The sequence below is a fragment of the Chaetura pelagica genome, unplaced genomic scaffold, assembly GCF_000747805.2.
Source record: "Chaetura pelagica isolate M959 unplaced genomic scaffold, ChaPel_1.0 scaffold76, whole genome shotgun sequence".
Lineage (NCBI taxonomy): Eukaryota > Metazoa > Chordata > Aves > Apodiformes > Apodidae > Chaetura > Chaetura pelagica.
The window spans coordinates 10,493,633-10,508,010 of NW_009970723.1; the positions used below are offsets into that span (position 1 = coordinate 10,493,633).

At 39.7% G+C, this 14,378-nt stretch overlaps 1 protein-coding gene across 1 annotated transcript in view; it reads left to right on the plus strand.

The window, feature by feature from the left end:
• The first annotated feature begins 8,305 nt into the window (after nt 1–8,305).
• The window catches only part of GRHL2 (grainyhead-like 2 (Drosophila)), a 58,678-nt gene continuing 52,605 nt past the window's right edge, over nt 8,306–14,378 (plus strand). The window contains exons 1-4 of the mRNA XM_010006525.1: nt 8,306–8,310; nt 8,922–9,111; nt 11,726–11,793; nt 13,368–13,752. Coding sequence (XP_010004827.1) covers nt 8,306–8,310; nt 8,922–9,111; nt 11,726–11,793; nt 13,368–13,752 — 648 coding nt within the window. The remainder of the gene's footprint in view (nt 8,311–8,921; nt 9,112–11,725; nt 11,794–13,367; nt 13,753–14,378) is intronic.

Sequence of the window (14,378 nt, forward strand, 5' to 3'; positions counted from 1 at the left end):
TGTTCTTACTGTAGTACACAGAAAAAAGTTATCACCGCAGAACTTTAGATTAATGGCTCTAGTGCATTAGTGGACCTAATCAGTGACCTCAATGCTTGTGAGACTTCACATGGTTTTAGAGATTGCCAGTACTGGGAATGAGGAGCAGCAATGGTACAGCCACTTGCGATCTGTGTGGTAAATGCCACAGTGGTGTCCCTGCTGCTTCTAGTCTGTGAAGTCCTGAGTCCCACGTAGGCTGGGTCTGCAGGCTTGGTAGCAGGCCTGAGTGTGCTGGTTGCTGTGGCTGCCTTGCTAGCTGGCCAGCCCCATGCTTGCCTGTCAGTCAGGCTAGTCAGGCTCCCAACACCCCCAACATGTGCAAGAGCTACTCGGGACACCAGGCAGACGGGGCTGGGGCTTGCTCAGACTGACCACATTAAGGAGGACTTAGGTCAGCCTGGGTCTGCAGCTGAGCATATGCTTGTGGGTAAATAACCAAGGGGAGAGGGAGTCTGGAGGTGGGAATGGGTTCAGACCTGCTGCCATGTGTCAGTGGAGGCATGTTCACATCCAGCTTGCTACTTGGTACTCTCTGTGGCAGAAGTTGATATTGAACTCTTCACAGAGCAATTTTTCCCTGGATAACTATTTCTTACTCAGTGTGTAAATGCAGGTGGTGCCTTCATCATATTTAATTTAAGCATCTAGTACTATAACAACAAAGGACATTTATGGTTTAAGTGTAATTTTGCAAATTGTTCTTAATTTTTCATAGCAGGTGGAACATAATTCCCATCAGCAAATGTTGAGTGGCAATTAGGTCATGGACTACTCTATTTTTGTTTTTCCACTGCTGAGTGCCTGGATAGGGCATCTATTGAGATAATCTGGGAATTAATTGAGAATATGGAATTAGAGGTGTTTAGTGCTTGCACTTTTCAAGTGTTAAGACATGCTGTCGTGAGTCTTCCCCAAAAAACCATCTTTGTGCTAGGATGGTGGAAAGTCAGAGTGTAGAACCTCATGGAACCTGCAACCATAAGCTTAACTGAGAGGAATAGGGGTATCAAATGGTTACATCTCAATGTAACACTGCTGTCTCCCCAGTGCTGAAGTCTGAGACCAAACTGAAGATCAAAGCAGAACAGGAAGGAGAGGATTTTCCCAGGTCACTTACTTGATTGTAATGATCAAATAACCCCTTCCCTGTGGAAGGGTCAGCAGGGACATCATCATTTTCATTCTGGCAGGGACATCTGAAGGGGAAATGATATTACACTAGCTGACATTTGTTGTCAAATATTTTCACAAATATTAATCCAGTGCAGACCATTGATGGTTACCTTAAGTATTTTTCTTTCCCCATTATTATGGAGCAGCTGATGAAGCTGCCCTGTTTTTTTTTTTTGTTTTTTTTTTTTAATTGTACGAACACACACAAAATAACACTTTCAAATGCTGATTCAGAAATTCATCCTGGGATGAATCTTCATTAGCTTTTTCATCAGTGATTGGGACAGTACCAGCTAATTAAAAGAAGTAATTATTTCAGATATCCTAGTGTACTGGGACACTGTCCTATTCTTGAATAGTATTAACTTAATAAAGAACTGTTGCTTATGAAATATTTAACCAAGGAAAGCATATTAAGTGCATGTGAACTGTGGAGAAGTCAAATATTGCAACATACCTGCAGTTTAAGAATATGTCTCCAGCCTGGAAGATTACGTGTATCTGTAGAATTGTTAATTTTCCTAATAGAGGGAGATAGTGTCATCCTCCATGATTCTCTATGTTAGTTGTTCTGTAAAGTATATTTCTGGCTTTGTGTGCTTTAAAAAAATACGTGAAATCTGGACTCCCAGGATTGCTCAGTTGTTGATTTAATGTTTTGCCACTATGTAAAACTTTTCGTATTCTGGAAAAAAACAACAACCAGTGCAAAAACTATTTCATTTCCATTAACTCTGTGGAAGCAACAAATGGAGAAGGGCCACAGGGTCAAGGGTCAGGTTAAACTGCAGCAAGTCTGGGAAGCCTTGGCATGGCCAGTTCTTCATTCTGAAGCCTGTTGCTGGCTGCTTTAAGTCAGCCAGAACAACCTTGAGTGCTGTGCAGGCTGGAAGTATGCTTCTTGGCAAAACACAGCATGGCCTGGGACGAAGCTGAAGTAATTGCTAACTCTGATGGACTCTGTTAGCTTCTGCAGTGAAGTTGTAAGCTCCAGAGTATCATTTTCTCTGAGATGTCTGTGTTTTTTAACAAATATGCTGAAACCTGCTGTATTTGGAGGCTGTTTTCTGCTTGGTTTAAAAAAAAATAAAATCAAAAGGGCAACAGGCTATTTAGTGCGCTAATAAGTAAAATTGTCTGGTAATAATAATTAAAAGTGAAACAGAAAAAGTCTCTAAAATCATAGGTATAAAATGTTTGTCTCAGAATATTGCCTACTTGAGCTAGTCCTTAGTAGGCGTTTGCTGTATGTATTTAATCCTCATGTCAGATTTCTTTTTTGTACTTCCACTTTGACATAGTTGATAATAATTTTTTGTCAATGTTAATGAATCACCTATTTGTTTTAATCTCTTTAATCACTATTACATGCTCAAGTTATTTTGGTTCTGAGTAAAAACAAAACTTCTAGTAAGCATCTAATTGTTGAACTAGTCTGTTTTGCCATTTGCTGTTTCTGCTCTCAAGATATTATTTTACTTCCTCTCAGAGAGTTTTGTAAAGGTAAAATAATTTATTTTAATAATTTAACATGTGTAGTCTTGTTCAGATTTGTCTTGTGCTTAAAAAGAATAATTGTCGATAAATTGCAGGAGTCCCAAACCTGCATTCATTAGCAGGCAAAATTACTCAGCCTCTTTAATGGATTTTTTTTTTTTTTCCCTTGGTTTGGACTGCTGGAAGCCAGAGGGCATCTTCTAGTTTTCTGGTGGTCTAAATGCTTTGATTTTCCTTCACTTTCAAATAATTTGAATATGTATATGCTCACTGGATTGAGCTGAGTGCATTTTTGAGACCTGTTCATGCTTCTGGGAATGATGTGATTGTCGGCTATGAAAGACAAAATACCAAGACACATGGGCCATAATTTTCCTGTTCATTAAACATTTATACTCCTTTGTAGTTTTAACAGAGCACTATTGTCTAATTGAAACAACAATGTTGCTGACTTTTTAATTACAGTTTTGGCAATAAATCCTGAGGAGTCTAAACTATTTTTTAGACTAAATAAATCAAAAACTTGCGATGAATCACGGGTGGGGTTTTGGTATTATTTTTATTTGTGGCTTTTTTTTTTTTCTTTTTAATTTGATGTCTAAGCAAAGCAGTATGCTGAGGGTAGTGAATTTGGGCTAACCTTAGAATTTTTAAGAAGTTTCAAGCATGAAGTCTAGCTTTGATTTATACTTCTTTGTATAATGAGTGCAGACCAAAAAATATGATCTGGAAGTTAAAGTTTGTTAACTTACCCAGCTTCTGTGTGATCTGTCCTTAACTGCCTCTGAAGTGGTCGTAGTAGTTCAGTTTGTGCCTGGGAATTCATATGTATGTACATTACTTGTAAGACAAATTGTATGCACATCTGTTCTAAATCTGTTTTATGACAGCCTTATAGCTGAACTGAGAATTGTGAAAATGTAAACTAAATTTAAAAAGGGCTTTAGAGCTACTGAAACACTTGTAAATGATCACACTCTGTCCTCCTTAGCTATGCCAAAACTGAACTGGGATTATTGGCTCTTTTTCCAGCTCTTGGATGTGGCTCCTACACATTGTGTCACATCAAATGAAACACAGGTGTTCTTGATGTTCCTGGTTTCTTAATTTGCACTGGAGGAAAGACTAAACAGGCAGGTGTTCTTCCCATTGCACTGAGTCTCAGCACACTTCAGCTGGGTCTCTGATCTGGACTATAAAGTGATCAGAAACCAAGGATGCTACATGGTGTGTGCTGTATGTCTGCATGCAAAGTAAAAATGTAGCCCCTTTGGCTAGCATCTTGTGTTAGAGTTTGTATTTCTTCCATGGTTTCATGATTGCAGACAGTTGCCCTGTGCACTTTTTTACCATCTAATGAAAAAGGGATCTAGTGATAAATATCCTGTGGCCTCAATGTGCTGGGCTGGGAGCCAGGATGTCATGGTGCTAGAAGTTCTGTGTGCTTTATAACAGCTGCATGTACCAAAGCCTCTCATCTCCTGTTGAGATGGGACAGTTTGCAGAGGATGCTGCACAGGTGTGCTTGGCAGTCTTGTCTCACAGGCATAGGAACAGGCACGCTCAGGCCTGGGCTGAAACCTGGAAACACATTTTTCCCATTCTCCTGCTGCTTCACACACACATTGCTTCCTGTGTACCCATCCAACATCTAGCCTTTGCAGGGAGGAGGAAGTGCCCTAATGCATGATCACGAGCAGAGAAGTCTGCAGGGATATTAATGGAGCACCTTGATTCTTAAGTACTACTACCAACTGGATCAGAATGTGTATGATGGAGGAGGGTAGGGTGCAGCATGGCTGCATTGGTTTGCTTTATGTTCTGTGGTAAATTTAGCAGAAGTTGAGGACTGCATGAACTTTGCAAGCTCAACAGAAAGTTCTTGAGTGTCAGAATGGGCTGAGAGAGACTGGCAGGCAGGAAATCTTGTTTCTGAATAAAAAGCAAGCTTGGATCACAAAGCTGCTATTGTGAATGTGTGAATGGGCGTTTCTTATTCTGTGTAAACTAATTCACAAATTGCATTTAGTTGGGTTACGATTTGACTGTAGTAGGATTTTATTGCCTTAAATGCTGGCTGTTGAATGTTCATTATCTGTGATTTGAAGAAGAGCTTGAAAGACCAGCCCTTTCCATTCAGCTAACTTGTTGACATTAGGTATAATGTGCCTCTCCTGCTTACTTTGTTGTACTGCAGGAACTGAAGTAAATGCACTTTTAGACATTTCCATTTATGTACTACACTTGCATAGGATGTTACAAAATTCCAGTCTTCATTTTAAATAACTTCAAAAAAATCAGTTTACCAGATGCAGAAACCACTATAACTGGTATAAATCTGGAAAACACATACATCTTTTCTGAAGGAGAAAGCACACAAATCTGATAAGATGGTACCAACAATAAAATCTCTACTAAACAGCTCTGGGGAGGGAAGGTTTTTTGCAAAATAAGGCCCGTTTGAAATTTAGTCTTAACACTCAAATGTCAGGTCAGTCTAGCTCCTAAGCTAGACCATTCATCAGAAAATACCTTTCATCATCACAGACCTATGAATTAATCTACGTAACAACCCAGTACTGTTTAACATGAAGCAACTGAAACATTTTACATTTGTTAGGGTTCAACTTTATAGTTTGAAAGGGAACGTGTCCTGTTTAGGCACAAAGTATCCTCAATTGTTACGCTGTATCTCCACGGTAAAATGGTGATGTGCTTTCAGGTTGTCCAGACTTGTCTCTCCTAGCTGCATTCTGTTAGCACTGACTACCCTGACTGTTGTGTAGAGGGGCAGTGGGCTAGCCCGAGGGAGGAGTGGGCACAGTCAGGGTTGGGCATGTTTTCCACTTCTTGACAGGCTACTTTAGAAGATGTGCCCGGGGCTACAGCAGATACTTGCTGATATGCAGACCAGGTTAAATGGGATTGTGTCACTTGCAATCTTGGCCCATCTTCCGTCCTTAGAATGTTTCTCTGTGAATGTGGTCACTGATGGATTTGCAGCTTTTGATAAGATTCGTAGGTGTGTTGCCAATTGCAGGCTTCAACTGAGACTTTTCACAGGTGGGGCATTCAGAGCAGCTCTCTCCAGTGGGAAGGCTGTTGTGTTCTCATAGTTGTCAGCCTTTGTCTTCCCCATGGTTCAGGTGCCACCAGTCATTCTCCTCCAAGCAGCTGCCTGCTGTCATCAGTTACACAGCTGGAACAGCTTGAGGTGCCTTAGCTTGGAAAGGTGCCTGATGGGTCCTGGAGAGCCTACCTGTGCAGAGCCTCTCTCAGGAAATTGGGTTTTTTGGCATATACTAAAATATAAAATATCTATCTCTTCTGGTTACAGGGGACTTTGCTGCTCCTCTGTCACATTTGGTTGAAATTGGTGCACACACAAGCCTAATTTCTTAAGAGAAACCCTCTCATCCTGATGACCTTAATTAGTAGAGAAGATTTCTTAAAGTAAGCACCGTTGCTTTGGCTGACTGCTTTGGATATAATCTTTGAAATGATTGACTACGTTAAATCATGATAATGAGGTCTGACCATTAACCTCCCACAGAGCTGATTACAGGGACAGGGGTGATGAGGAAGTTTTTTATTTTTCTTAGTGCTATTGTTTCAGTCTGTTTGCAGAGTAAACACAATGAGTGTGTCGGTTGATTATGCTGCAGACCATCTCTCAAGCCAGAGGAGATGGATATCTAGTTTTTAAATGTGTAGACCTGGGTTTCAGAGAAAACATGCTCTGGGAAGATTCTGAGGAGGCTGTGAGTCTGTGCACCTGTGCCTTTCTAGCCATCTCAACTGTTTACTTACTAAGTTTCTAGAACATTTATCCCTCTACTTTAACTTCTCCCCAATGCAATTGTTTACAACACCTCTGAGGGACAGCACTCTCTTAATTGCTTTAAGATTGTCTTAAGTTAGAGCAGCAGAGACTGGCTCCTCCCTTACAGCATTTCTGCAGACAAGCACAGCCCAGCTCTTGAAAGGTGTGTTTTTAAAGGGCATCTTGCAGACTGCCTGTAGTGCTCATAAATCAGTTATGACTATCGCGTGGCTACGAGTGCTCCGAGTAACAAAAGGCAGTTATTGATGAAAGGGAAGATTGCTGCAGGAAGGAGAGTCAGTGGTATTTTGTGCATTGCAATGGGCAGCCGCCCATGCGGTGAAACCAGCCCAGGGTTTAGCTGAAGGGGAGCTTTGTTGAGGAAAGGAGAATCCTTGCCTGGAATAATTGCCTCTGAGCCAGGGGGAGTTGGCTACTCCAGAGTGGGAACGGGCCCCCAGCTACCTCTGGCACAAACAGCAGGGCTGTTGCAAATCTGATTTGAGTCGCTAACAATAAGGTATTGAAAAGGCAAGCGGTCCTAGCAGTTCTCTCTGTCTTTCTTCTGGATCCTAATTTATGCTTCAGCTGCACTTGCCTGGAGCAAACATGTAACAACAGAAATGTATACGTGGAAACAAGAAGGACAAAACTCTCAAGAAGAGACAGCAAAAGGCCAAGAAGAAAGACCCTCGGAAAATAAAGGAATCTTCTAAAAATCCAGATATTTTACTTGAAAGGAAAAAAAAAATAAAATCTGAACTGTTATTGTTGGCCATATGTTGTGATACAAAGCAAAGTTACAAAATGGTCTCTTCCCCCACAAAGCTCATAAAACTGCGCTCTGTGTACCAGGTGGATTATTTTGTTTTTCATTAAATAAAGAAACTTGTAAACAGTGCTCTGTACCGTAGAGATCTTAATCTCCACTCCCCTCCCCCCCTTCCTTAAACACTGGAGCACACACTTTGCAGGTTGTGCTCAGGCAGTGGCCGAGCCCTGGGCGAAGCCCCACAGGTCACTGCGGCTTGGGGGGCCAGGCAAGACGCCCCCTCGTGTCCGAGAGCCTTTACCTCCTGGGTTCAGTTGTGCTTTTATCAGTCCTAGTTCTGGAATCAAATCAAAGGCTTGGTTGCACAGTGTTTGAATGGCACTCTGTGCAGCAGCAGCAGTTAGTTGGCTTGGGCCTGTGGAGCTGGCACCACTGCAGGTAGGGAACAGCAGAAAAAGGAGGCTGAATAATGAATAGGTTTTAGGTATAAGTTAGCAAGAAATGTTTTATGAAGGTCATTGGGAATAACTGCTAGTTTTGCCAGTTAAGTCAGTACATACCGTTATTCCATATTTTTGCAGCTTTCAAGTTTGTAAGGTGTAACGTGTTAAAAGTTTCACTGTGATCCTTGTAACTTGAGCCACCATTCTTGACAGTGCTTTTGCAACAGGTACTAAGCAGAACACCCCTCCCTCCACTATTCCTCTGCCTAGTCTGTTTGCCTATTATCTTGTGTAATAGGAATGCAACTTTTTTTTTTTTTGCCTAGCTCTTTTATATGTAAATTTATTGAACATTTTACAAAAGCTGGTACTACTCTCTTCATCTGTACTTTCATTATGCTGGAGATTGCAGCCATAGCCTTGGTGCAGCAGCCTCTCCCATCATACGGACAGGTACTGGTCAGTTTGTAGCACTTTTGGGCTGAAGGAAACTGCTCTGCTGCAAAGCCCACTTACTAATGCTCTTGTGTGTATTTGCCATGAGCCTGTAACTAGATGTGGTGAGTGATAAAGTGGCAATTGAGACCAAATGTATTAACTTTTGCTTGATCTGTTTGACTCATTGCTCATGTCCTGTTACAGAAAACCCTTCTGAAATTAATGACAAATTACATTTAAAAAATAGATAATAGGTAAATTTTAAGGTGTTCCCACTTATTTAATACTGAACTATACCTGGTTTAGGTGAACACTAGATTAGTAGTAGGTGTTACTTCTTTTTCGTCATTTATGTTTTCTTTTTGTAATTGATTTCAGTTAAATGTATTTTTTCCTAATCAAGTATACATCTAACCAAAAACACTGGGGCAAAATGTTCTTATATTGTTACTTCCCTTTTTCCAAATAGTGCTATCAAAACATTTAAAGCCTATCTGTATATTAGTAAAAATACGTTTGAATTACTATCACAAGACCTGCACACATTTATTTTTTTTTGTTAAATTTGGAAGATAGCTAATACCAATAAACATCTATGTCACCAAGTTTAATACAGAGATGCTTTCTTGCTGTAATCATAACAGTTTCATTGAGCTATGTGATGTTCTTTAACGTGCCTTGTGAATAAAGCAATCGCTTCTGGATCACCATTTTATTCTTCCTGTCTATGCAGTAACAAGCGACTTGTGGCCTTAGGGTCAAATGACACTTCATTCAACACCAGACGAGCCTACACCAGCGAGGATGAAGCCTGGAAGTCATATTTGGAGAATCCCCTTACAGCAGCTACCAAGGCTATGATGAGCATAAATGGTGATGAGGACAGTGCTGCTGCTCTTGGCCTATTGTATGACTATTATAAAGTAGGTAACTCCATTGTTACTCCTCCCTGCTGCAGTAGCAGGGGAACTGCTCACTCTATGAAACATGGGAAGAGCCAGTTTTTAAAGACAGAAGTCATTGCATCTTGTTTTCTTTTGATGTGTTTAGTTCTGAAGAAAAAATACAAAATCAGAATTTCCAAATGAAATTTGCAACCATCTTTTCTTTTTGAGTCCTGCATTCTTCCTCTTCCCTTGAAAGATAGTTGGATGAATAAGCCCCCTTTTTATTTGTGCTTTAATATTTGCAGTATTCTTTGAAAAAAGAGGAGGAAGCCTTGTCCACATGTAGGTTTGTCTGCTTTTCTGTTTCATTCCACACATGCTTTAGTTAGGTCTTTAACTGGAGTATCTCTCATCTGACAGTTTCCCCTATTATTTTTATTTGTATAATGATGGCAGTAGCCTGTATGCAAACTTACAGTGAGGGCTGCCCCTTGCGCTCTACATAGAAAGGTGGAGGACAGAAACAGAGCTGGACACAGAGAGATCTAAGTCAATTTACAGGGAAAGCAGTGATACACAATTTCAGTTTATGTCAGTTTCTAAGTCCAGGGCTTTGGCTTTACCTATAGTTTTGATACCATCTTTTTAAAAAAAAATATATTTCATAGTGTTAAAATAGAGCTATATTTGAGTTTTCTGCTGAAATCAGAGGAGTATCCTACAGGGTGCATCTCTGTGTAATGCAGAAGTTTCACTCTGAAATCCAGGCTGACCCCTTTCTACTCTGCAAACAGAAAATTGTTCATTTCAGTTAAAATGTCTCAGTACTCCTGAAACCACCTATGCCTGCATTGGACAGATTATCTGTGAAAGCCAGGAGAACAATGCCAGCTCCCCTCATAATTAATGAAGGAGTAGCAGAATGGAAATTTGATTTTAGTATTTATTAGAAAATGCTTTTTGATAATGGGATGCTCATTATAGTTGATTGTATGCAAGTTACTATATACTAAACTTATGGTTAAATATTGCTTTAATTCGTTTACTGATTATATTTGAAGAGATGTTCCTTGCTTTTGTGTGGTGTTGTCAGTAGAGAAAAGCTTTTTCCCATGAGAAAGAAGGGTCCTTTTCTCTACTTGACAGTTGCCACAGTGCCAGTCTGTGAAGTAAATGCAGATTTGTAAAATTCAGGATGTGTATAAGCATCTGGAGTTTTGCCTTCTGTCTTAGTAATACCTTTGTATATAGCAGTTAATTGCTGGATTTTAAAAATAACAATAGTGAACCTTCTCAAGACTTTGTTTTAAAAGAGATGTCTGTTCCTTATTCCAGGCAGTTGCAAAAGACTCGGGGTTCAGATGGGATAAGCTGTATTAATTTCAAAGCCATTTCCAGCATTCAATCATAACTATTTCCGGCTTAATCTGGGAGAAAAAGGATAAATCTTGTTAATGTTCTCAAACAGAAATTTAAAACCTAACTTAAGCCTCTGTGCTGTAATGTGGAAGTGTAGAGGAGGACTTCCAGTGCACAAGACCTCGGAATTGCCCTTACTTATCTTCTGACTCATTTGATCTAACATGCTGGGAAATTTTTTTGAAGTACTTTTTCCGGTCCATAGGAGTTACATGAACTGTTATTTATTTATTTTTTTCTCTGTTCCTTTTTCTTGTAGTGATATTTACTTAAACAAAGACCCTCCTTCAGAGATAAAAATATGATCTTAACAAGGCAAATCAGCATCTGAAAACTGTGGCTTGAATCCCCCTTCTAAAATTTAGGAAAGATTTTTTTAATTGACAAGAGGCTTAATAGAGGGAGAGAGGCTGTCCAGAAGAGAAGGAAGGGGTGTGGCTACTGCACTCTGACTCTGCTGCTGTCTTGCAGCTGATGGTCACCTGGGCTACTGTAGTGCACTGTACTATGGTTTTTCATCTAAACTCAGATAATTTCCCGATATTTCTTTACAGTATTTAAAGGCAAAAGGCACAACTTTAGCCCATTCTTGGGTCTATTCTTGCTCTTTAATCCTGAGTTAACTGCTGTGACTAAGTGGATATACCTTCTTTTATAAGAGAAAATTTAGAAGTTCTAGTTCTCAAATTGCTAGTTCAGTGAGAAAAGAAAAATACAGTCATGGCAGCATCTTGTCCTGGGTACGATGAGTTCTGCATCCTTTAGACTGTCCTATCACAGGAGGACTTAGCTGGTGCTTGTGGTTTAATTCAACCCCCTTTTTCCTGTGAGCTAAAAGAGTCTCCACGCAGGCTCATCAAAGCATCACGTCTTCCTTCTCATCTTTTATTATTCAGTGGAAAGTGTATGTGTGTGTTTGGGAATATAAGCTTTGATTTTGAAACAGCTTGACCTAGCTCGATATTTCAAATATAAGGGCATATAGAAGAGTGCTTTGCTTCAGATCTGTGCGTCCCAGAGCTAGAGAAGAAAACAATCCCTACATTTGTTTCCTTTTTGAAATTTTCTTTCTCTTCACAATCAGTCTCCCAAAGGAAAACAGCTCTTGGCATCTGTGAACTAGACAGCACTGATATGGTTACATTTTTCTAGTTGTTGCAGTAGAGCAGTCTAAGGCTGCAAATACGTGACAGTTGCATTTACCTGACCCTATGCCTGGTGTTGTTCTCAGGTTCCCAGAGATAAAAGGCTGTTGTCTGTTAACAAAGTGAGTGATAATCAAGAAGACCAAGATAAAAGGTACAGTATTATCCAAAATCATACACCCAGCTACTAACAGTATTGATCAATTGTGAACTGAAGGATCTATGATAGCCAAAGGGTTTTTGGTTGTCTTCCAAAAGATAAAAGAAGAAAAAATGTTTTGGGAAGGAAACTTTATTCCTTTCTACTTTTAATTTATTAGAAAAATTGAACAGTATTTTTAATGTGCAATTTGCAAAGTAGCAGAAAGCTTCATTATTTATTTGCATTTTGTTAATTTTTTGTTGTTTTGTTTTGCAGCTGCAAAATAAAAAACTACTTTACATTGGTAAAATCAGATTTCTTGACAGTTGGCTTTTGGCTGTTTTTCTTTCAGTTTTCTTCTTCTGGAGCAAAAGATGTGTAGTTTGGCCTCAGTAATCTGATTTATACAATTTTATTTAACTTAACTTTGGATCTGCTCAGAGACAAATAAAATCATTAGCTCAAAATGTTTTTCTTGCTCCTCTCATATTTCAGCCTTCTTCTGTAGCCTAAAAGCAACTTGAAGAGTCACTGACTACTGCTTTTGTTAAGACTTGTAGACTGGAGAGTGTGTATTTATTAGAAAAAACTAAGCTTTTACATACAGAATGGTACCTTCATGTAAAATTATAGTGGAGAGAAGCTACCTAGGGTTTATTTTAATGCAGCTAATTTGAGACAGCCTTAGACAGTGTCCACTAGCATGTAAGGTGAAGGTTTAAATAGATTGTAGTATAAATTCACTGTTTCAAAATGGAATCTGAAATTTCTTTTTTGAAGGACAGTTGTTACTCTGCAAATGCCAGAGAAATTCCTAAGTTGAGTGTGATGGAGAAAACTGGCCTCCAGTAGAAAGCCAAGACAGAGGAACTGTAATGTCAGAACACATCTCCTAGGTTGGAAACAAAGCAGTGTGTTACACCTACTAGAAGTTTTATGAGTTAACAGCTTTATGTCCGTGGAACTAGTATCGGCAATCAGATTGCTTTCAACAGCAACTGTGGGTAGACGTGGGAATGCTGCTAGAGGTTACCTTGCAGCCCCTATCGTTACTGATCTACTCTGATACAATGGGATTCCTGGGCTTGCTCATTCAGAAGAGCATTGGTACCAGAGTTACACAAACAGTAGTTGCCTGTCAACAGCCTGAAAGGACATGCATCAGCATATGAATTTTGCTGTTGATTTTCTGCCCGTTTCATATGCAAATTGCTCACTGTGAGTAATCCATACCTCACCTTACTATTTATGCTTATTTTGTGCCTAAGGACCTTTGCACTGGTGGATTGCTTTTGAATCCAAATTGCAAGACAAAGCAAAAGCAGGACTGAATATTCAGAATTTATTGTGACAAGTCATACTAATTATAAGTCAAATGTATTATCTTTCCATAGCTGTTGAAGAGCTCTGGACCTCTATGCTTACCTCATGATGTCTTTTGCCTAGTATTTGTTAATGCATTACTACTTATGGCAATGGCTTATCAGAGTTGAAAGACCTTGCCTGCCATCTAAAAACATTAAGCTTTATAAGGAGGAGATTTACTTTATCAGGACAGTTCATAACACTTTGGTTTTGTCTCACAGAAATTGTCTTAATAGCACGGAAGCTCAGAGTAATTTAAGTGGGGGAGAGAACCGCGTGCAAGTCCTGAAGACGGTGCCAGTTAACCTCTCCTTGAACCAGGATCCTCTGGAGTCATCCAAAAGGGAATACAACACAAGTGTATCTGGGAGCTCGACACCCATCACAGGGACTGGAGTGACTGTGGTTAAAGCAGAGGAGTTCACCCCTGTTTTTATGACCCCACAAGCACACTATACCAGAGGAGAAAATGAGGAGCACCGTGGAGTTATCTTTGAACCATACGAAGTGTCCAACATTGCTCCCCACACAAACTATCTCAAGGATGATCAGCGCAGCACTCCAGACAGTACATACAGTGACACCTTCAAAGATGGAGGAACAGAAGTAAGTTTGTCACCTCAAATTGACATCTTAAGAACACAATAAAACACTGTAAACAAGATAAGGAGATTTTAGCTTGTAAACAAGATAAGGAGATTTGAGCTGCCCACAAGAAACATTAAAAGAACAAGTGTTTTCAATAAATTAGTCTCAGCTTCTCCCCCTGTTCCTCTCACTCTGTGGTCTGGTTATAGGGGAGCATCATGAGGTGTTTCAGAAGATAGTTTTAAAGCTGTTTGCTGGAAAATCTGAGAATAATAGATTCTGAGAATAAAAATCTGAGAATAATAGATAGGTCTTCCGTCTTCTGAGATATTGTGTCAAGTAGAAGATAGTTGCCATTCTGAAATAAGATGTTACTATTAACAAGATCTGCCTTTAGACCTATTCTTAACAGTAAGAAATAGCAGCCACCTTGTAATTAAGAAATTCTTAGTGTTCTCCTGAAAGGGCAAGTGAACTTTGTCAACCTCTGCTGCTGCATGAACCCAAGTAATTTATTCAGAAGCTGTTGCACAAGCTCTGCTCTGCAACATGGACAAGTGAGAAAAACTAGTAGAATGAGGTGATTACAGGGAAATCGAGAAGCTAATGGGCAGGGAAAGCACAGGTGCAAGTATATGTAGGGA